The sequence below is a fragment of the Mytilus californianus genome, unplaced genomic scaffold (assembly GCF_021869535.1).
Source record: "Mytilus californianus isolate M0D057914Y unplaced genomic scaffold, xbMytCali1.0.p SCAF_8, whole genome shotgun sequence".
In the NCBI taxonomy this organism is placed as follows: Eukaryota; Metazoa; Mollusca; class Bivalvia; order Mytilida; family Mytilidae; genus Mytilus; species Mytilus californianus.
The window spans coordinates 34,325,422-34,350,792 of NW_026262734.1; the positions used below are offsets into that span (position 1 = coordinate 34,325,422).

The 25,371-nt window shown below is 32.6% G+C and overlaps 1 protein-coding gene across 9 annotated transcripts; it reads right to left on the bottom strand.

Annotated features, from left to right (window-relative positions):
- Positions 1-10,859: 10,859 nt before the first annotated feature.
- On the bottom strand, positions 10,860-18,828 carry LOC127711623 (beta-1,3-galactosyltransferase brn-like). Of its 9 annotated transcripts, XM_052217727.1 has the most exons (6): positions 18,705-18,828; positions 11,974-13,953; positions 11,680-11,721; positions 11,554-11,637; positions 11,092-11,133; positions 10,860-11,049 (listed from the first exon to the last, which is right to left on the bottom strand). In XM_052217727.1, the coding sequence occupies exon 2, from the start codon at positions 13,948-13,950 to the stop codon at positions 12,796-12,798; it is 1,155 nt and encodes a 384-aa protein (XP_052073687.1). In that variant the 5' UTR covers positions 13,951-13,953; positions 18,705-18,828; the 3' UTR covers positions 10,860-11,049; positions 11,092-11,133; positions 11,554-11,637; positions 11,680-11,721; positions 11,974-12,795. The 9 variants fall into 9 exon arrangements, 7 of the variants coding, with proteins under 7 accessions (XP_052073687.1, XP_052073690.1, XP_052073691.1 ...); XM_052217730.1 differs by lacking the exon at positions 11,092-11,133; XM_052217725.1 differs by lacking the exon at positions 10,860-11,049 and having other exon boundaries at positions 11,064-11,133.
- Between the last annotated feature and the right edge of the window lie 6,543 nt (positions 18,829-25,371).

Consider the following 25,371-nt stretch of genomic DNA (forward strand, 5'->3'; position numbering starts at 1 on the left):
AATTTTGGGACGTACGTACGTACAGACGGGCAAGGGTAAAACTTAATGCCCCCTCTGCTACGGCGGGGGCATAAAAAAAATAATGTACAGCCATTTGACTTACAGTAGATCTTATAATTTGCCTGATTTAAGTTTTTATATTTCTATTAGAGTTCTGAAAATATTCTGTAAATGGTAAAAATTTAATTTAAAGGCAATAACTCCTATAGGAAAATGTTTGACAGTTTTTACTTCAATGGGCAGCAGATCTTTGCCCACTGTTAAAATTTCTCTATTCATAGGGGTTGGCCTTGTATGTCATGTTGGTTTGCAGACAGGATGACAGGGTCATTAGATACATTTTTCTAAAAATCTTTGAGCCAGGTGAATTGAAATTTAAAGGTGAACATGTATACATGTACAATAGACCAAATTCATGGCTAAAACAATTAAATTGTTAAAGGAAACCTGATGATATTCTAATGGTTAATTTATAATCTATATATGACATTAAGGGATAACATTTATACAAGTCATTCTTATTTTATTGACAATGTAAGTAATATTTACATATATAATAAGCAAATTTGAATGATATTTATTTTGATATCATGGTTTTAATTGTCTCCCCTTAATTTTCTCAAAAAATTTTCTTATATATATCATGTTTATATTCATTATATATACAGGTTATTTTTTATTTACAACCCCTTAAACTTGTTAAATGCTCTAGTTGTGTGTGTTTTGGGAGGTCAAAACATGCCTTAAAAGAATTTTTCTGGTTAGCTATATAAATTTAAATATCTAAATTAGATAGAGAGTCAGAACTACACAGAGAAATTGTTTGTCTACAGCCTTGAAAATTCTCCCTTAAGCTTGAACCTTTTAAATGAACAGTATTTCCATGATAACAGACAAATGAGATTTTCATTGTCCTTGAAATCATAATACTTTATTGAATAGGAATAACAACTGTTATTGACAAACAGTTAAACACTCTATTAAGGCAACGTAGTCTGACAAGAAAATTTCAAGAATAAAAAAACAATAAGACTTTTCAACTTATATACATATAAGTAAAACTGTTACACTACTAAATTTCTAAGGGATAATACTCTACCTCCAAAATAGTTTACATATAAACCAGTAAATAAAAAAAACCACTTGTTTAAAAAGTATTACCCCTGACTGTACATGCTGTATGACAAACTTCAAAAATATTAAAATGACTATATCTACATGTTATTTTCATTATCATATCAATGGTTCAAGTATATATACATGATATATAAAATCTGTTCTACAAAATGTAGTATCACATTAAATATGTAAAACAATACAATTAATTTATCAATTTTACTAAAAATATATACAATTTTAGAAATTTGCACACACTTAAAGATGTACATTTGTAATTAATAGCATTTTCCTATTGATACATTCCATGCATTACATTGAAATAATTCTTTTTTAGATTGCAATTCTAGTTTAATAATCATAGAATTGAAATTTAAATTAACAAAAATCTACTGTGCATTAATGTCAGTGGCAGATCCAGTAATGAGGACATGCAACCCTAAGGCCTAGGCTACTTGTCCCCTTTCATTGCCATCTTTCTTGCAATTCGTTTTTTTTTAGCTGAATGTTTATCCTCATAAGATAATCTTCATACATAATCAAGTAAAATTTCATTTTAAAAGAAGAGTATTGCAAAAACATGTAGCAATACATAGTATCCAACTGATTAAAATCCATTGTACTTGAACAAAATGCAAGATTGATTGTTTTGATACTAACTTGATCTATACATTTGTAACTAGTCATGGTGTAAACTTTATAACAAATATCCATTCAATATCTTCAAGCATGAAGAAAGAAAAGTGAGGAAAACTGATTATCTGAGTGAATTTTTTAAGTCCAAGGACCATAAATCTACACAAAATCATCAAACAGGTACAAAATTTTAAACTTGATCTGTTACCATGGTTATTTGTCATAATTAAACTATAACCATTCAATATCTTCATTAATTTATTAAGTTCAAGGAACATAACTCTGCACAAAATCATCAGACCAGAACAATATTTAAATGTGATCTGTAACTACATGTAGTCATAATGAAACTATATACCAATCATCCATTCAATGTCTTCATGCATGACGTGTGGAAAACTGATTATTTGAATGAATTTTCAAAGTCAAAGGACCATAACTCTGCACAAAATCATCACACCAGAACAAAATATAAAGTTGATCTGTAACTTGTCATGATAAAACAATACACCAAATATCAAATCAATATCTTCAAGCACAAAGAAAAAAAAAGTGAAAAACTGATTTGCTGGACTGAATGTGGACAGACAGACAAATGATTTAATTAATGGAGTGCAAACCTGATCCCCTTCTATATCATCACAAGGGAACTAAACAGAGGGATCGATGTTCTTGATTTTACGCTTATGATTAAAATGAGCTAAAAAAAAGCCTTTTTTTCAAAATATATAAGTGATAAAATTGAAAGTGAGTTTGAATTATGGCAAAAAATAAATCCAATTTAACATGCTTTTAAGTCATCATCCTTTGGACTACCAGTAATTTAAAATTAATCAACATCAGGAAAAGCATAAAAATGATAAAGCATTACTGAGTCAAATCCTTAATTAAAAATACATTAGTTGTTAAGTGATTTCCTCAGCAGATGTTTCAACTACATGTACATGTACATTTTTGTATTTATCAAATAGCTAAAATATGTTCTACATTGACTTCAACTTGTTTTAACATGTTTAAAGTAAACGATTTACAAATACCAAAAAATTCATAATACTTGTTTAAATGCAAAAGTTCTTCTTTCCTATGTGATGCCATCACTAATGCAGCCAGCAGTCATCTTGTAACTTTGAATATCATTACAAATTTTATAATGCTTAATTGCTATTGACCAGTTGCATTGGTTCTCTTCAATTCTCTTCAATTCAAAATAATCCTTATATATATTCATCTTCATACTATTTGAGTGGTGCTGAACTCTTTATTATCATACACATTTTACATTTACATGAAAGTATAGGCATGTAAAGGCATTGTTATCATAAATGTTTAGGATGTATGGTGCCTGGTGGTCAGGTGTAATTTTGTTGCTTTCCTTTATCATGTTTATTCGCGTTATTGTTTTAACTTATCATGCTTATAGTGATAAACACAATCTTCCAATTCGTTGTATTTTTCCTATGAAAAGAATATATATCCTTTCCACAAAATTTGATATGACACTTTTCCCAGCAAATCACCCCAGGTAAAGGCTTTAAAGCGGCGCATTCATAAAATGTCTGTGTCTAGGGATATTTCAGGAGTCTTTCCCCTACTAACGACAAAGCATTCAAATATGTTAGTGAATACGAAAAAATTTCCCGGTTGCAACTGGTATCAGGTGTTTTATATTATAATTTATATTACACCTTGTAGATCAGTCCAAGATTTACAGTACCATCCATATAATGTTACTTTCTCCGAATTTTTCACCATTTTCCACATTTTACCTCTAGGTCCATTATCGTATTTTACTGTTTTCATAACCGTTGTTATACAAGGTTATGCAGGCAAAATGGTTGATCCTTCAAACAAAAAATCAAATGTATGCAATCAAAATTATTTATCATTCAAAATATCAAATTAACAAATCAGGATTCATGAAGAGTTATCTCTCTTGCAAACTTATAATCACAAAAATGTCGGTAATGATCTGAATATATCCCGTTTTCAAGGAATGTATGCATCTCATTAATGCTTCTTTAAAAAAAAAAAGGATAGGCCCTAGAAGAAGGTTTAAAAGCACGTTTAAATCTTCAACTGTGTAGTTCAAGGATTTTTCAAATTTATTTTAACAAACGTCACTAGTAACAAATGAGTAACGGCTCCACGTACAATACATAGACGGGCGGATTAAATAGTTCATTTTTATCAATATGAAAGAACTCTTTGTCGATCATTTTTATCCAAATGGAACATTTTCGTAAGAGTATAATGGTAATGAAAACACTGCCCACCACGTGCTATCTCAAAAGCACCATTAACTGGTCTTTTATCGTTAGATATTACCAGTAATTTCAAGTTCATAAGCTATACCTGAAATAATGCCATTACTATATAAATTAAGACTACTGGAAACACAAGTATAGATGTAGCTTAAGTGCTGATTGCTGGTGAAAAGTAAACAATGGCTGGATATTATTGGAAGCAGTTCTGGAAGTGATGACCTAATTCCGAAACAAATCAGTAAGCATTCCTGCAACGGAAATTACGGATGTCTAGCAAAACCTGTTACTGCTTTAATAAGCTAATAGCATACTGCAGCATACTGTACGGTATATACAGTATACGTTGTTACAATTTCAAAAAGGCTAATAACACTAATAACTTTCTTATTGATAAAGCAAATAGTTATAGGATAGGGTGAAAAAACAAAGTAACGAAAATTCCACGTACTTTGCAAACTCTAAACCCGTGCCAGATATACTTAGGAGAAGTCGTGATTCATTGTAAATGCAAAGACATTTGGCTTCAAAATTGGCTGCCATCATTTCATAGCAAATGTTTTGATAATACAAGAGTATATTGCAAGTACAATAATGAAAAAGTTCACATTTTAAATATGACTAAACATGGACTTGGATGTAGACTTTACAATGAAGGTATTCTATGGTTGAACATTTCACTGGCCGTGACGGTGTTTATTGTAACAGTTTCGTCGGTTTTATTATATATCTTCCGTTTTGAGATTTTCATAACAGCAAGAAAAATCCTAAAGTACTTCAAGAAAATAGTCGTTTCATCAAATGTATATGCATATGACGTCTATGTATCTTGCAATGAAGATGACGCTACTTTACGACGTTGGTTGACGTCATCATTTGTCCCTTTTCTTGAAGACGAAAACCTCCGAGTATTTTTGCCTTTCAGAGATTGTGAATTAGGAAGTCCGCGTGAAGAGGAAATAATTGATGTAATGTCAAAGAGCCTTAATTTTGTAATTTTTCTGTGCGAGGATTACGAAGGCTTAGCAGACATATGGGTTCAGAAGGAATGGAAATATGCATGGGTTAATTATAGGTATGATATGCATCGAGAAATCATCGTTATAAATTATGACATGCTGCAGTATAAAGATATTGCAAAGAAATATTTGAGAGCATTTTTAAAAATTCGTTGTTTTATTGATTTTTCAAAAAAGGATAAACAAGTTAAGGAAGAGGTATACAAAAGTCTCCAACAAGTTCAAGGTGATTCAGAAGCTTTTGCCAAACAAAGGTACTGTAATGACCTAAATGCAGCACGGAGCGTTATTCATATAGACGTTACTTATAAAAATATTGACAATGAGATGACAAATCTTAATATAAAACATGACGAAAACGTGGATGCTACTAAATTTAACAGATATAAAGGCATATCTTAAATCAGTCTATGGAAATAGTCACTTATATTTAGAGTGAATGTAAAGATAAAATTCACCATAAGATAAATCAGCTTAAAATGAGAGGAAGTTTTGCGCTATTGGACTTAAGATAATTATTAAAAGAGATGATGTATAAATGCATACTAAAACAATGGAAGTTGTGGCTGATGGAAACATTTATAAACAACATAGCCTTGAAAAGTGTTACTGTAAACATTCATATATGAATCCGTACAACAAATTTTGTCGATGTTTAATGAAACGAATTCTAGATCATTCACAAATTAAAATTAATTCAAACACTAATGACAGATTTAACAACACATTTCAAAGACGATCTATCATTATCAAGTCACTTTCATTTTCATTTTTATTGTTGAGGTTGTGAGTCGAAACCCCACTCGTGGAATGTACGTTCCACCACAATCTCAATTGACTAGGATTGCCATGCTGTTGCTGAAGGTTGTTGGTTTCCCCCAGAAGCTCCATCATTCTCCGCTAATAAAGACTGACCGCAATGATATTTAATGTCAAAAGTGCTGAAAGTGGCGTTACAACCCCAACAATAAATAAATTAATCTATCACGTTCACTATAATTTTCTATGGTCAGTTTTGTAAAGCAAACAGAAAATCCTTTTACAGCTTTCTTCTGGACGTTAACGAAAATAAATTTGTACATTTGTTACTTATGTTGTTACATGTAGAATTATATATAATGTTAACTTCTATAAGAGACAAATACTCAGTATCAAACAACCACTATATATATTCTGAATACAAACAACAATTTGCACAAAACAATTGCTTCCTTAAACACGAGACTGTATATTTTTAAGATATTTTGACTTATTTGGTTAATGTCTAATTGAATTTACATGAAACAGTTTTGATTGGCTGTAATGCACATGTTGCATCTGTGACTAGCTCCGATATCTGATGAGGTTTGTGTTGATATGCACTTAGTTTTTCTATATAGTGTTGTGCCTACCATGGTTTTTTTTTATCGTTTTTCGTATTTGGCCATGGCATTGTCAGTTAGTTTTCGACTTCTGAGTTTTAATATCCCTTTGGTGTCTTTCGCCTCTCTTTTAATTTTACAGTTAAATTAACAACATACGTTTTCCTACTATATAAAGCCAATTCATATCGTTTTATACGTATAATGCAATTTTAAGTATGACATGTATGAATCTATATCCTTTTCGGAAGACATAATTATCCCACATACTTAAGATATATTTAACAACTTGAAGTTAACCCTAAAGAACGCGGAAAGAGGATGGTTAACTTCAATTGTTAATACTGCGCAGTTTTAAGTGTTGTAAATTATTATCGTTTAACTATAAGCACTTGTGAGATATACATCCACAGCAATTAGGGGAGGTAATAAAAAAACAAATAAAAACATATAAAGATCAACAAAACTGTCTTTAACAATAAATAATTTCATATACATTTATCCAGTTCTTTATTGCCAGGAAAGTTATGAATTAATTTCATTGAGACTTAGATACGCCATTAACACCAGATTACTATAAATCAAAACAGTCTCGACGGGGTTTACAGAATAGCGAAATTTTGTAATTTCTGACCAAAAAGTGCAGAAAAAAGGACAAAACAAATAAAAATAGACAAAACAAATAAAAAAAAAAAAAGACAAAACAAATAAAAAATAGAGAAACATGGTAAAAGTATATAAATATTAGAGAAAAATTCGTCTAAAATCTAAAGAATAAAAAAATGAAGGACCCCCATCCAGACTCTCATAAAGGAAAAAACAATTCAGGTTTTAAGACAAACAACCGCTGATCATGTTCTTTGTGGAAACAAACATATCATGAGCATATGAAGGGGTTAAACCACAGAAATAAGTACACTTAGTAATGTTGTGGTATGATGCCAATGAGACAACTATCCAAAAATAGACCACATGACGTAGATGTAGGCAACTTTAGGTCAACGTACAGCTTTCATCTATGAGCAAATACCATGCCGTATAATAAGCTACAAAAAGCCCCGACACACAAAAACAAGAAAACGAAAGGCCTGAAAAATGAAGAAAATATAAACAATATACTAAAAGTAAATATGAGAGACAACAAACAACGACAACCACTTAAGTACAGGCTCCTGATTTTGGACAAGCCCAAATAAAATGTTGCAGAATTTAAACATGTTTTCGAGCGTTCAACCCTATCCCTAACATGGGACGATGTAGTAATAACACAACAAAAGAACAACTTGTAAAATCAGTTGTTAAGGGCTTTGCTCATCAAATCGGCACAAAGCACATACATCAGTTAGTTCTTATTCCAATTAGATGAATAACAAATGGAACATAGAAATTGTACAATTCAATAATATGAGAAAAAGCATTTAACACTCGCAGTTGCTGAGACAAACGCAAAGGAACATTTTTTGCGCCTGTCCAAAGTCTTGTTCGTTTTTTTAATTTTTTGTTCATTTGTATTTTTTGGAGTTAAGTATGGCGTCCATTTCGCTGAACTACTATACATTTTTGTTTAGGGGCCAGATAAGCCCGCCTCCAGGTGCAGGATTGTCTCGCTGCGTTGAAGACCCATTGATGGACTTTATACTATTGTTTCAGAAAAGGGAGAAGGTTGGTACCATTAAAACGTTTAATCCCGCTGCAAATGTTTGCACCTGTCCTAAGTCAGGAATCTGATGTACAGTAGTTGTCGTCTGTTTATGTAGTTCATACGAGTTTCTCGTTTCTCGTTTTTATATAGATTAGACCGTTGGTTTTCCCGTTTGAATGGTTTTACACTAGTAATTTTTGGGGCCCTTTATAGCTTGCTCTTCGGTGTGAGCCAAGGCTCCGTGTTGAAGGCCGTACCTTGACCTATAATGGTTTACTTTTGTAAATTGTTACTTGGATGGAGAGTTGTCTCATTGGCACTCATACCACATCTTCCTATATCTATTTGACTGTTTTCTGCTCTTTGATCGGGTTTTTGTGTCGTTTACACATTTCCCGTTCCCGTTCTCTATTATATTAACCTGTAGATAGTCTCACATTAATTTATAACTTTCTCGTACGATCCGTGAAATTTTATAAACAAATGGATATCAAAAGAGTGTATGGATATAACTGTATATTCACCTTAGGCTACTACCTCTTCCGGAGCTTAAAAGTATAAATATAAAAATAAGAAGATGTGGTGTGATTGCCAATGAGACAACTCTCCACAAGAGACCAAAATGACACAGAAATAAACAACTATAGGTCACCACATGGCATTCAACAATGAATAAAACCCATACCGCATAGTCAGCTATGAAAGGCCCCGAAATGACAAATGTAAAACAATTCAAACGAGAAAAACTAACGGCCTGATTTATGTACAAAATAATGAACGAAAAACAAAATTATATACAAACAACAACCACTGAATTACAGGCTCATGACTTGGGACAGGCACATACAGAATGTAGCGGGGTTAAACTTGTTTGAAGGCCTTAACCCTCCCTCAAACCTGGGACAGTGGCGCAACAGTACAACACAATAATAAACCATAACAATCAGTTGAAAAGGACTAAACTCATCAGATGGATACAAAGCAGAAATATATCTAACAAAAACACAGAGTGGACGTGGCAGGGTACGTATACATCCCCACAACAAAAAAGACACTAAGTACAGATCTGAGTGTACTCGCAGTTACTGACAGCTAGTTCAAAACCAATAACAACTAATAAAAAAATCATGCATCTAAGACTAAAATATCAGTCAGTACACATCCAACATCCAATGTTTTTAGTGTAAAGTCGTCATTAACAGTCAGAGTGAAACATGACCTTATGCAATGCCAAGATACAGGTATCGTCGGATTGTAGAGCCATGAATGTGCATATGTATATAAAAATAATATTTAGTTTGATTTTACTTTACTGACCTTGATAACTAAGGTTATTTTAAACCTAAATTGACTAATTATGGAGCTATGACAATCAAGAACTATAAATAATTACGTCTGAAACGGGGCTTTTTGTCCGACATTTGCTTCTTTCCGGTGTTGCTTTTTGTCCGATAATTTTGCTTTTTGTCAGACACTTTTGCTTTTTTTTTTTTTTTTTTTGTATATGATACGCTTTACACTCTGGTTTCAAAGAAACTATAGTTTGCTTTGACTCTCCTAACTTTTGCAGTGTTTACTTCTATTTTCTTGCATATTTTATTAGCGTCTTGAGTTGTAGCTGTCGTGGATCGGTCTATAGATTATGTTTTGAGATTTTAAATACCTTTTATCTCACTTGATTTGGTAATGTTCTTTATTCTACTTTCAAAAGCATTTAACGATTTGTTTTTCCTAAGTTACTATCAAACTTGGAATAAAGAATCAGAAAGGCTTTCAAACAGATACATGTACAACTTTACTGATTATACTAATCACAAGGTAATATGAAATATGTTGTAACCTTTTAAACTCGACTGTTACAACTTCAGTCAGCAAGCTTGGGGAAGAGCAACTTTAAAATTGACAATTGTAGCTCCCTAAGTCACGGTTTAAAAAAACTCTAAACAATCATCGAGACATATATTATAATGAAGGTATTAAGTTTTTTCTGATAAAGTTAAAACTTTAATGGTAACAAGAGTGTGCGTCCTCAGGACACCGTGTCTCGCTCGCGATATCCCATTAACATGTTGAGTAGACTTAAAAATCTGGATCCTAAACCTAGGTTTAACAGTTTACATTATAATACAAATGTGACCTAAACGTCGTAGCAAATTAACTTACACTAAAAGTTAAACCAAACTTTTAACCTGATCATGGAATCGCGAAAACCTTATTTGGCATATATGTTTTAAACTTCACATCATAATGAACATGTTTTTAAAATTGGCGTAACTATAACTTCCTCTTAATAAATTTTAACCTAGAACCTTTAACCAAAACTTTAACATGCTCAATGATTCGTAAAATCTATGACATACATGAAGCCCTAATTTGGCATATATTATAATAAGGTCACAACATAATGAACATGTGCACTAGGTTTTAAGTTGATGTCACCACAATTTCATGGTAAGTCCTTAAACTAGACATTGAACCTGATTATGGACGAAAGAATAGATGGACAGACTAGTCGTAAAAACGTTTCTTCACCAATCACATATGCATTTACGTATGTCATACCATTCAGATATGTACAGTAAGGACAGATTGCGTATGTCAGACCAGTCAGATATGTACAGTAAGGACAGATTACGTATGTCAGACCAGTCAGATATGTACAGTAAGGACAGATAACGTATGTCAGACCAGTCAGATATGTACAGTAAGGACAGATTACGTATGTCATACCAGTCAGATATGTACAGTAAGGACAGATTACCTATGTCAGACCAGTCAGATCTGTACAGTAAGGACAGATTACGTATGTCAGACCAAATCAGATATGTATAGTAAGGACAGATTACGTATGTCAGACCAGTCAGATATGTACATTAAGGACAGATGACGTATGTCAGACCATTCAGATATGTGCAGTAAGGACAGATTACGTATGTCAGACCAGTCAGATATGTACAGTAAGGACAGATTACGTATGTCAGACCAGTCAGATATGTACAGTAAGGACAGATTACCTATGTCAGACCAGTCAGATATGTACTGTAAGGACAGATTACGTATGTCAGACCAGTCAGATATGTACAGTAAGGACAGATTACCTATGTCAGACCAGTCAGATATGTACAGTAAGGACAGATTACGTATGTCAGACCAGTCAGATATGTACAGTAAGGACACATTACGTATGTCAGACCAGTCAGATATTTACAGTAAGGACAGATTACGTATGTCAGACCAGTCAGATATGATCAGTAAGGACAGATTACGTATGTCAGACCAGTCAGATATGTACAGTAAGGACAGATTACGTATGTCAGACTAGTCAGATCTGTACAGTAAGGACAGATTACGTATGTCAGACCATTCAGATATGTGCAGTAAGGACAGATTACGTATGTCAGACCAGTCAGATACGTACAGTAAGGACAGATTACGTATGTCATACCAGTCAGATATGTACAGTAAGGACAGATGACGTATGTCAGACCATTCAGATATGTGCAGTAAGGACAGATTACGTATGTCAGACCAGTCAGATATGTACAGTAAGGACAGATTACGTATGTCAGACCAGTCAGATATGTACAGTAAGGACAGATTACCTATGTCAGACCAGTCAGATATGTACTGTAAGGACAGATTACGTATGTCAGACCAGTCAGATATGTACAGTAAGGACAGATTACCTATGTCAGACCAGTCAGATATGTACAGTAAGGACAGATTACGTATGTCAGACCAGTCAGATATGTACAGTAAGGACACATTACGTATGTCAGACCAGTCAGATATTTACAGTAAGGACAGATTACGTATGTCAGACCAGTCAGATATGATCAGTAAGGACAGATTACGTATGTCAGACCAGTCAGATATGTACAGTAAGGACAGATTACGTATGTCAGACTAGTCAGATCTGTACAGTAAGGACAGATTACGTATGTCAGACCATTCAGATATGTGCAGTAAGGACAGATTACGTATGTCAGACCAGTCAGATACGTACAGTAAGGACAGATTACGTATGTCATACCAGTCAGATATGTACAGTAAGGACAGATTACGTTTCATACCTACCTATTTGTATCGTTTTTGTTCAGAGATCAATATAAAGCGACGCACTTCATCAATAGAAACAAACCCGGTTTAATCAATTTACTTATTTTTTATTATTTTTTGGAAAACGTACCTCTATTTAATCGTGGTGTAAAATATATAACACACCAAAATTTAGAAATGTTATAAATCATGTCAGTTCTGAAGAACAGACTACTGAGCTGATGATACACCCTGTTGTTCTAACTGACCACCAGCAGAGGTATCGACCCGTGCTAATAAATAAAAAACAAAACACTTTACAAATTTCGTGCGTCTAAAGCGTCTTTCTGGATTTATCTTTATCTGATTCTAGTTTACTGCAATGTGATTCACATAAATTCAAACCTATCTGCCTGTGTATTTAGTCTACTTTTAAGCAAAAGAAGCAAACAAATGGTATTAAGACTCAAAATTATGACATCGATTTCAAATGTGTACATAACAAGACAGATAGATGAAAAAAGAGTTAATATATTCCAAGTTGGTAATTATCGTAAAAATTGTAAAAGATAGAAAATATGTATTCCTTATCTAAAGACGATTCCTTTAATCGCAAAATTTTGTTTAAATGTTGAAACTAGAAAATTAGCCTATATTATTTTTTCGTTTTTTTTTTGTTTTTTTTTTCGTTTTTCGGGAGCATCATCTATATATATTATATCTTAGGCATTTGGTTTCATTATTTCAGTTAAAGTGGTGAAATTTTTAAATCCATACTTTTTGGGTAATTGTTTCCATGCACGATATACATCAACTGAATTCTCATATCCATGACTCGCAACAATGCCACCTGCGATTCTGTGTCCTTTCTTCTTTCCATCATAAAATAATGGTGCACTAATAGGCCTGATATTTAATTTATGAGACACTATACCAAGGAATACATCATCCATATGTATTGGTTTTACATATGGAAAAATTATTTGAAACTGTCTTGCAGTTTTCATTGATACTAAATAAGCTCCTCCCATTATATATGGCGGCCATTTGTCATATGGATATTCCTCCCACGTAATATACCACTTTGAATCTTGGTCTCGGTAGGGTATTGCTTTTGACGTAATCGATCCCAAATAAACATTCTGCTTATTTTTACATCGTTGTGGCAATGTCATTAAATTGGCAACATTTACGAAATAATCGTCGTCAACTAAAAACAAATAGTTGGCAGTTAGGCAATACTTTACCGCCCAATTGAACCCCATTATTGTCTTAATAGTATTGTTTCTATAAGCGTCAATAAAATTTTCTTGTATAATATCATTGTATTTTGTCTCTTTAGCAGACAAAGGGACATCCCCAACACCAAGCATAAATACTACCGACACATCGGAAGAGTTACCCGTATTTCCCCAAGTATTTCGTATTACTTGCCTCCTATCAACATTCCTTATGTCGGACTTTACTATTATAATAATTGTCCAGTTTGCCCGAACTATGAAATTGCATTTATGTTTAGGTAATATTGTGTAGCTAAACGGATGTGGATTAATTATAGTGACTTTGTCACGTGTGATGTTTGAACTGATATCACGTGATAATTTGATCATGTCTATTTCTAATGGGTATTTGAAATTCTGCTTGTAAGGCAAGCCATGCTTATAAGTTTTTTTGATGAACTCATTTGAAATTTCTGTTATCTCTCGTAGATTATTGGGGTTTGTAGTCAACGATGAAACGTTTCTTATAGATATCTTTTGTCCATAAAGTGCATAGATTACTACCAGGAATAAAATTTCAATTGCAAATAAGGAATAGAATATTTTTAGTATGCGTATATTTCGTAGTCCTGTAATCACATGCTTCCAAAGGAACATTTTCTGAAATTTAAAATGAAAATGTGATAGTTTGACATACTGATTATAATAGAAAAAATGCAAAGTTACACAAAGACGAGTGGCCCTCTTCAACAACAACGAAAATGTTGTAAAGTGGACGATATTTCAGCATGATTACTATACTAGCAGATTAGGTTTTAAAAATTGCATTGAATAACTGCCAACATTTAAAAACCGTATTATTTCGAACTGTTTTAATGGACTTATTTCGTATAACTGACTTTTGCGCGGGTAGTAACGTTGTCATATCGAGGAGCGTTTAGTACAGTGATTTTGTCATAGTGTGGTTAAGTTCGTCATGGATTATTTAGGTTACTAACAAGAACGGTTGCCTCAGTTCTTTTCAAATGAGCAAATACAAAGCAAATAGCATGTTTGAATCTATATTTAAGTCAAACGATCTAAATTAAAATTGTTGTTTTTAAGAAACTAACGCCGGATAATCAACATATTGAAATTGGTATGATTTGGTTAAGCAATTGACATGGTTCAGTTGAGTGTGTAGAAATTCGTCATGGTTTAGATCCAAATTAATACATATTTGTTTAACCTTAATATATATTATTGATAGTTTGTTTGAAGCCGCTTGTGAAAAAACGAAGTTACACAATTTACCAATTGACTAAGAAGAAAAAAAGCCTTTTTACCAAATTTTGGTTGGCGTAATCTGCAAATTTGATCGTACAATTATACATTTTAATTTTGTTTTGTTCATAAGAAAGACTTCATATAGCCACTGCTCGTTTTAATTGTCATTCGATAAAATAAATTACAAAAACAGAAAGCGTTGCTTCTGTTTCTCCTAGACTCTTTCCTCCATATGTCCATGATGGACTCTGCCGGGGATATCGTGAGCGGCGTCACTAATCAAATGATTAAAGACGTCTACTTAGAGTTGCAAAACGTAGCAGCTAGTAAAAACTAATCTTTGTTTTACATTTTTTTTTAACAAACTATACATCTGTTGTTTTTATTTGAACCAAATTATGTCTATGATGAATATAAGGAGATTTGGGGGTTATATGCCCATGACACAGTAACCCAACTACAGAAGTAACCTAACGATATCGAGAGGGCTCCATACAGTCTTCAACCCTCCACGGAACAAAATGTTAAGATGCACAACAGTTTAAATTAAACTTTTTTTTTTTAATAAACTATTAGTGAAATAACTATGAAAAAACCTTTCAAAGTTCCGAATTTAAATATATGAAAGATCAAAATTTCGAATTAGAAATAGGTCGATATAATGTCCATTTTTATCAATTATTATTACGAATGAATAAAAATGATTATGTTTTGTCGTATTGTTTAAGTGTATTGTGTAGTATCACTTACCCGTTTATTTTTTTATGCAATAAAGTTTCGATGATATCGGAAAAAAGCTCTGTCGGTCTAGTACACATGTAGTATTTAGTATGCAAATTAAAATGTACATATTAATTAGTTGTGATTGAAAAAAATAATTTAAATTCCAAGATACACGTGTTATTTTGTTCCGTACAAGTACATTTAAACTGTGTACGACCTTATTTTTGACACGACTAGACATGCTAGACGAGAAATCATCGTTCTTAATAGCAGAGAATAAGATGGAAGAAGATAAATATTGGCAACAGAATTCCATTCTGAAACAAACAAAAAAGTAACGTTTATCATCTTAATTACGTGTTATAGTGTCCTTTTATTTGTATTTGTAAATTATTACTTTTACTGTTTAGTCTATTTTTGGTAATATCCATTTGACGTGGCTCGGTACTTATACATCCCGTTATTGTGTTATTGTGCTATGGTAAATTTTTGTATTCTTGTCTTTCGTTTTTGCTAATGTGCTTTGTCTATATGCCTTTTTGTTTTTTGTTGTTGACATATTTGTTTGTTTTTATAGTGATTAAGATTATTACACAATGTTGACTGCTGTACCCTATGTTTGACATGTTTATCTAATATGTCTGTTTGTTTGGTTCACACATTGTTGTCAATATAATGGAATTTTATGCGACTGTCATACAAGTGAGTTTAGCTAGCTAGCTTTAAAGCCAGATTTAATCCACCATTTTCCTCATAAGAAAATGCCTGTACCAAGTCAGGAATATGACAGTTGTTATCCATTCGTTTAATGTGTTTGAGCTTTAGATTTTGCCATTAGATTAAGGACTTTCCGTTTTGAATTTTCCTTGGAGTTCTGTATTTTTGTTATTTTACCTTTTGTCTTGGATTCATGATTTTTGATTAGTTGTTATTCAACTTATTGGCTTGGAACTTCCAGTAAATGCAAATACTCACAGATCGGTTCTTTGTTATTTAGTGTTTATGTTACTTGATTATTTTGCTTTGTATCGATCTGATGAGTCAAGTCTTTTTCAACTGATTTTTATAGTTTGTTCTTCTTTGTTGTGCTGTTACGCCATTGCCCAGGTTCAGGCGAGGAGAGGGTTGGGAGCCCGCAAACATGTTAAACATCGCCATATTCTGTATGTGCCTGTCCTAAGTCAAAAGTGTGTAATGCAGTGGCTGTTGTTTGTTACTGTACATCATATTTGTTTTTCGCTTATTGTTTTGAACATAAATCATGCCGTTGGTTTTTTCATTTGGATTGCTTTACATTTAAAGTTGTCGGAGCCTTTTATTTCTTGCTAAAAGGTATGGGTTTTGTTAATTGTTGAAGGTCGTACGGCGACCTAAGATGTACGTCATTTGGTCTCGGTGGAAAGTTGTCTCATTGGAAATCATACCGCATCTACTTATAATTTTATATATTACTATATGCTTTCTTAGGTCCTTTTGTATTCCAAATAAAAGTACTTTTAAAGAAAATTGCTATTGAAATCAACAATATATTATCTTATATTTTCAGCGTTAATATGTGAAACTCAGATCTACTCGTATGGGAACAAAAACAACAACATTAGGAAATGGCGACAATATATTGCCTCAGAATAGGATAGTATATAAATAACACATAGCTGAGAGAGTGATAGAGCAGATTGTTACCCCGAGAAAACATTGTCAACTGAGGCGAAGCCAAGGTTGACAATGTTTTTTCGAGGGGTACCAATCTGCTCTATCACCCTCTCAGCTATGTGTTATTTAATATTTTATACTGAATGTCCTAGAATTATTGTCATTTACTGCTGAATTTTAAAAAGTATTTAACTATGACGTCACGTACATTACAACGTTACAGATAATAGAAAATTCAAGAGAAGTGAAGCAAGGTGGTCTATTTTCATTATTTTGACAGTCTATGAAAAAGTTCTGAGCCAAAACGTAAAACTTGAGCATTGTCTTTAATTATTTGATGTAAATTCAATTTATTGTCCTTTAAACTATCGGTTTTTGATTGGTCTGCACGAGAGGGTGACATTCAAAACAATTGTCTCCCGCTCAGCCATGGGATAGAGTAAATTGTCTCCCTCGTATTAGCCAATCAAAATCTGGCATTTTAACGTGAAGTATAATAAAATGGGTTAAACGCTGAATAAAAAGTATTGGCGAAAATATGTTTTAACAGTATTTCAATAGTTGAATATTGTCGTTTTATTTTTATCGTCACTCTTCCAATATACACGAAAGGAATCACAGAACTGAACCATGCCGAACATGAACTAAACCATGACACTACTGAACCAAACCATGACATCGAATTTTCAGTAAACTTAAATTGTGTGCAAATGTCACTTTATTTTGGAATAATCGACGGCAGGTTTATATCATAATGAAATATGTGATGTAACAGACAGTAAACACATCAACTTTCTTTATGCATAAAAAAACGAATTACAACATTTAAAATTTGACATACGCAAGCATTATTCGGTGTCAAATTATTAACTTTATGATACAAATTTTTATGTACTAACATATTAGCCGTACACAAAGATACTTATTAGCTTAAATTTATGTTCAGAAGTTCCTTAATAAAAAAATCCGAATGTTTATATTGTGTCATTGTTTGTCAATAAAAACACTTAACACAATAATGTCCAATTTAACCAAAATATGACAAAACCACTGTACTAAACGCTCGTCGATATGACGACGTTACTACCCGTGTCTTGGTTCCGGAGTATATAATTTTTCTACAGGTTACCTTCTTTTGTGGTACGACATTCAAGTACTCGGTCAAGTAAGGTCAACTATAAGAAGTAAAATCAAGCTTACAATCAGATCAATGAAAATAGGTAGAACAAACTGCGCAATGTTATTAATTTTGGATGCACCTCTGTTATAAATACTTAACCTGTGTGAACTTTGAAATTTAGAACTATACAAAGTCAAATCACGCAGTGCTATTGGTTTTGGGTCTACATCTACACAGTCTCTGTTGTAAATACTTAGCCTGCGTCAATTTTAAAACTTTTTAATTATACAAGCGTGGTAAGGTTTTTGACTTGTATTACGTTCAATATAAAAAGAAGGAGATGTGGTATGATTGAATGAGAACTATCCACCAAAGTTCAAATGATTGTTTTAGTTAAATGAGAATAGATTGATATGATTCATTTTATATTATACTGGTGAATGATATCTGTTTATCCGAAATATTCATTGATACTTGTATTAAATGTTTCCAGTTGTTAATATTGGTGTTGTTTCGTACACTTTTTAATCGTATATATAATTTATTTATTGTGTACAGTATCGTTTTTATAACGATTCAACGCCCTCGTGAGGAAGATCTTTGGCTAATATCTAATCGCTCATAAAATAACAAAATCTAAAGAACGTACCTAGTGCACTGGTTATACCATTTCCTCAACGGATGTCACACCCGGATCTGTATCACCTGTTTAAAACTGTCATGTGTATTAGATGAGTTAAAATATGAAACAACTTTATACATTATAAAACACTTTGTAGCTTGTGCATAAAATAAATATACTGACGGACGTAATAAACGCAACTCTAGATTATTTTTTTGTGTATTTTGATTGTCAATTTTCCAATACTTGTAAAATACACATATGTAAACATAAAATGCATGTATTACTCCATCGTCTTGATAAAAATAGCAGTTCGAAAGTTGAATTAATTTCGTCAAGTTTAATGTTCAGATCATATGGTTTGTACTGAAAACCTGCGACTCATTTCACAAAAAATCTTATGAGAAAAAATACTCGCTAAATATGAACATTTTAGTATAACTTACGATCAATTTTTATTCTATTAATAAGACTTTTTGTCAAAAGAGCCCCTGGTTTGTATTCCATTAATGGGTGTTTACCGCCAAAGACAATGACTGCATGTAACCAACGTCAAAATGATTGACAGAGAAATTGACCAGTTCTGTTTCGGAATGTTTTGATTTCAGTTTTGTCCCTTCTGGTTTGGCCTTTGTTTTACCCATTACTGTCTGTTCTGGTAATTGTGCGGTTTAAACTATTCAACTCAAAATGATTTTCTGCCGTTGATTTTGTGGAATTTCAGGTATACGGGAAACATATTTGGCGTGCATATGTCTACCATAACAACCGACGACTTGGTTAGCAGTTGAAGTTACAGTCGTAAATCTGTTTCGCAAATGACATCTAATTGGAGTTGCGTTGTCACTACAGGTTGACCTAGTCATGTATGGATGGCCATTTACGAATCCCATCTGTCTGTTCCGTTGTTGTTAGAACTGATTGGGATATTTCTGACGTGAAATTGTCTAGCAACATCATGTTGACTTATTCCCGTCAGCAATATTCTGAAAGCCTGATTCATATTATTATTGCTGAGCATCGGCATTATGGAAACACAACATTTTTGAATGATTTAGGTGTTATTACGTATTCAAAGAAATGTTTTACTAAGAAAAAAACACCAAAAAAAATCCCGCATGTGTTTTAAATCTCGAGTCAAGAAATTTGTACGGCGTCAATAATCCTGTATGTGCAATTACTTCTGGTCTTTCATTTTTCTGACGGAATGAAGTTTGGTAAGCATGAATAGCATTATATATATATCATGTATATCAATCATGATTTGGTAGAAAAAAATCACCAAATATGTGTTGCGTTTTTAAGGTGCGTCAGTATATATTTGCAAACATTTAAATGATTTAAATGTTTACATTCACCTTTGTTTTAACAAAAACGAAAACTTAAGTTCCGGTTCAGTAATTACTTAATATCAAATAACTTACTGACTTTTTTGTTGTGAGAAATACAGTAACTCATTAAATTATTAAAGTTCGTTATTGAATTTATAGTACAAATTAAAAAGTTCAAATGTTTTATCTTCAACAAGGTTGCCAGGCAAATTAGGAAATTTATTATTAAATTTGGCATGAATAAATGTTAAGTGCGTTTTTTATTGAAACATGATATTTTTATTATTTGCACTGACCGTTTATAGATTTCGTTAATCCGGTTTGTATTGTAATGGCTACCAATCATAACATAATTTTAAATATTTTCTAAGCCTTTCAATTGAAAAAAGATTCTATCAAATAATAATAATAATAATAATAATAATAATAATAATAATAATAATAATAATAATAATAATAATAATTATTATTATTATTATAATAAGTAAAAAAAAAACCATAAAAATGCTGCTACTTGTATTAATGTACTCTTGACTAGCAACTTTTACTCTTTAACGTTGAAAACAATGTACTATCAGTACACACGTGCAACCATCATAATTATAATTGTCTTGATGGCTAAATTCTAAATCAATTATTATCAATGTTTTGAATTATAAAAATCTTCTGGTTCATTGGTTTTAAGAAAACATATTTGAAAATTATATGTATTTTCGAAAATTAAACGTGTTGTTTATTTGGTTGTTTGCTCGTTTGTTTGTTTATAGATATAAGAAGATGTGGTATGAGTGCCAATGAGACAAATCTCAATCCAAGTCAAAATTTATAAAAGTAAACCATTATAGGTCACAGTACGGTCTTCAACACGGAGCCTTGGCTCACACCGAACAGTAAGCTATAAAAGGCCCCAAAATTTACTAGTGTAAAACCATTCAAACGGGAAAACCTGTCAACGTATATTTGTTCCGCCTAACAGAAGTTCCACTGGAAACTTTGTTATAAACAATGTCATAATATCTGTTCCTGTTGGAACAAATATTCTATACCATTTATTCCGTTAGGAACATTTACTGTAATATTTATTCAAGTGGAAATAATATTCCAGAATATTGTTTCCATTTGGAAATTATATTATGAAGGAACTTCTATTCCGTGACAAACCAACGGTCTAATCTATATAAAAAATGAGAAACGAGAAACACTTATGAACCACATCATCACACGACAACTACTGAACAACAGATTCCTGACTTATGTTTACGTTCCTGTCAACAACTTTGGCTATATCATGGCGGTCGATCGGTTTTTATTAGCGGAGGAAGTCAGAGTACCCCTACAAACCATCGACCTTCGACAGTAAAATATCAATCCTTAACACTTCTATTGTAGTTAGGGAGCAGTACCGGATAACCATTTAGAAGGATATAGATACATCCCTGGTTTTTGATGGACCTCGTGTTGCTCAGTCCTCTGGTTTTCTATGTAAGGTTTTGACTGAAGTTTGTCCTTCTGTATCTTTCTTTAAGACAAGGCATTATCCGTCTTTCTTCGGGTGATGATATTAATGGGTTTCATTTAACTATGTGAACCCTGCTTCATATGTGGCATTAAAAATTGTACTTTTAACCTTCATGTACCGTGACAGTTAAGTATGGTGAACATTTTAAAATGTTGTTGGGTTGTCTTTTTCACATAAGAACCAATCACATGTTCCTATAACATAAGCAACACGACGGGTGCCACGTGTGGAGCAGGATCTGCTTACCCTTCCGGAGCACCTGAGATCACCCCCAGTTTTTGGTGGAGTTCGTGTTGCTTAGTCTTTAGTTTTCTATGTTGTGTCATCTGTACTATTATTTGTCTGTTTGTCTTTTTATTTTTGGCCATGGCGTTGTCAGTTTGTTTTCGATCTGTGAGTTTGACTGTCCCTCTGGTATCTTTCGTCCCTCTTTTATCAATGTGTCAAAGTTGAGATATTTACAAAACATTTAGTATGGAAGTTAAAAGGTTGAAGGTGTCTCCCAATATTCATTGTACGTGTGAAATACTTAACTTGGCTCAAGCTAGCAGCCACTTTTAGCAGCCAATCAAGATAGCAGCCATTTTTTTTCCAGCAGCCAATTTTTATGATATGTCTAAAAACCAATAAACTGTATCAGACACATTCAAACTTCCAAAATATCTCAAAATCTTAGTTAAATAGAATAGCAGCTCCTTTGACTGCAGAATTCGAAATTTTCACGTCTTGTCGTGATTCTCATAAGATGACATAAAGATAATAGTTAGACAATCAATTTTGAAACATTTATACGCACAAAACTGGGTTAACTTCTGTAATACCTCTGCTTTCTTTTCAATTGAATCCTTAAAAATAATTAGGCTTTTCCACGAAGGATATATGCATGCAAAGTAAAGCAAGTAATAAAAATGACAATATTGAAAGTTACAAAAGAGTATTTTTTTTGGCATTTTTGTACCGGTATTCACACTGGTATCCTGCTATCCCCGTTTTGCGATTCCCATGAATGGCCTCATTTGTACATATATGAATTTAAAATATGGTTGATAATAGCCTGGAGGGGTATTCCATGGAAATTGAATAGTTAAGTCTATAAAATAATCGATCTAGATTTGAATATGAAAACTTTGTAAAGAAAAAAAAATAACTTTATCTATCAGATAGAGTTATCTATCTTTGTTTGTCATCATATTGGCAATTATGAGTTGATATTGATGGTGGAGGTGATTCCATTTCGTTGTTTTTCTTAGATTCGAGAAAGAAGCAACTTTTTTTTTAAACAAAAAGACTTTCATTGTTTATCATGATTATGATTCCTAGTAGTAGTCACACAAGGTCGGCACATTTTTTTTTCGCGAAAAGAAGTTGTTTTTCCAATATACAACACCAAAAGAAATACACAACTAGTACTCTTTTCTTAGCAAATTTGAAATCATAGTGCTAAATCTTGTACACTAACAGTACCAATAAGTAAGAAATTTTGACATTTTGTTGTTTAAAATTGTCATGTAAAAAAAGGACCGATAAAAAAGTATGGTGCACCATCTTTCAAACTTGTATAAATCTTATACCTTTAATTGCGTTCGATCAATACGTCTGATATACTTATATGCACTAACAATGGCATTAAAGGTTTCATTTAGCACTTTATTATTATAAAAATAGTTTAGAAGCAAAAGTACACACTTTGTAAGCTATTTCCTTGTATGACTGCAGACTAATTAAGCTATGACGTATCGGATGCAATATCAGAGATCAAAGTTCTAAACAAAATTGAATGATGAAAATCAGGCTATTCAAGAGTATCAAAAAAAAGTAAAATAACAAAAATACCGAACTTCAAGGAAAATTCTAAACGGAAAGTTCCTTATCAAACCAACATGGCCATTAAATAACTAAATAAATACAGGGTAATATAATAATAAGCTTCCCATTGTTTGAAGTAATATAAAGCATTGTAATTTGATCGAATCCCCAAAGAAATAATTAGAAAAAATAATGAGCGTTACATATAATTTTTAGAAAGTCTTTCAACTAATTATAGACAAGACTTTATACAAAATCATATTGAAATATGAAACTAAAATAATCCCACTCCTAAATATAAATATATACAAGTTTAGAATAAGCTCACTCAAAAGTTTTTTTTTCTTTTATGATTCATCATTTACTGAATTATCAGGTTGTTCGCTGATAGAAAATAGCGGATATGGGCAATCCATCCAAGACACAAAATCAGTAAATGCACAGCAAAAAGTACACAAATCAAAGGAACAGTGCTGGTATTGTTTATTGATTATTGATTAATTTTGATTCAACTCAACTGCCTTGGTGGTCCCGTTGTAGCGAGTGTGGGAGTTTGTGGGTTCAACCCCCCGCCGGGTCAAACCAAAGACTTGACAATTGATATTTGCTGCTTCTTTGCTAAGCACGCGACATTTAGGTGGAAGAGCAAAACCTAGTCGGACCGGAGTCAGAATGATGTGTCCGGGTAGCGTGACATGTTTATCCATCTTGTCTGTTATCTTGTGTACTAGCAAGTTTAAAGTCCGGCTCAGTGTATCGGTCTAGTAACAAAATCAAGTATATCGTCTTGCATTAATAAGTCCCAGTCATGAATACTATGTGCATTTAATTTTCCACTGAAGGTTAAACAGCCCTCCATAATCGTCCTTATAGTCTGATACTAAGTTCACTTCATTCTTGGTAAAACACGGCGTAGATGTTAACAACTATGTGTCACCGTACGGCCTTCAACAATGAGCCACACCCGTATAGTCAGCTATAAAAGGCCCATACCTGACAAAATGTGAAACAATTCACACAGGAAATCAATAAAGGCCTACTTTATAATAAAACAATTTACGAAAAACAAGTATGACAGACATGAACCAACGACAACCACTAAATTACAGGACCCTGTTTTGAGACAGGCGCATAAAGAATGGCGGGTTAAACATCTTTGTGGGCACTCAAACCTCCCTTAACCTGGGACAGTACACAACAGGCTACTGACTGCTACATATAACTAAAATGAACGTCATTGAGATAGCAAAACATCGATTTGAAAACAAAATAAAACTAGAAGGCAGCATATGGTTTTCAACAATAGAGAACTTTCTGTACAATATAAACTCTAAATCGTCCCGAGCATATTAACAAAGTTTATCAGGTTCAAATAATTGAAAAATACTATAAAATCATTAAAAACTCCTTTAAGGATAAACATATTAAGATATAACAGATGAGATTCCTGTATGTGACCATAAAGCGTGGTTATGGGGTAATCACAAGTTCCTTTTCCAGTTTTCCACATAAATTTAGAATTATTACACAATTTGTTTTTAAAAACACACTTGACGCCAAAAGAAATGAATGGTCAGGGTTCTACCCAAAAGTCATATAAATTATCAAACGGCAAATTTTTGTCTTTTCTTCTATTTTTTTTTTAACTTTAAAGAGATAGTTTTCTGTGAAGCAAGTAGTTACTCCTTTTCATTTTGCACAGATTGACAGAAATTTATGTATGGGATGGGGTTCATCTTGCTCAATATTTAGTTTTCTGTGTGCATTTATTTTGATTTTGTCTTTTTGTCGTTTTTCTCTTTGGCCATGGAATTGGCTGTTTTTCTTCGACAAATGTATTTGTATTGCCTCCTAAGATATCGCCTCCCTCTTTTTTAAACTCATGTCTGAAATACTATTTAGACTGCAATGTGACCAATAACACAAAAATAATGAAAGAATATCGCGACAGTAAATCGGTATTTCTTGTATGTCATAACTTATGTTTTTATAAATATCACGGCAGTTATTCGGTATTTGTTGTATGTCATATCGTATG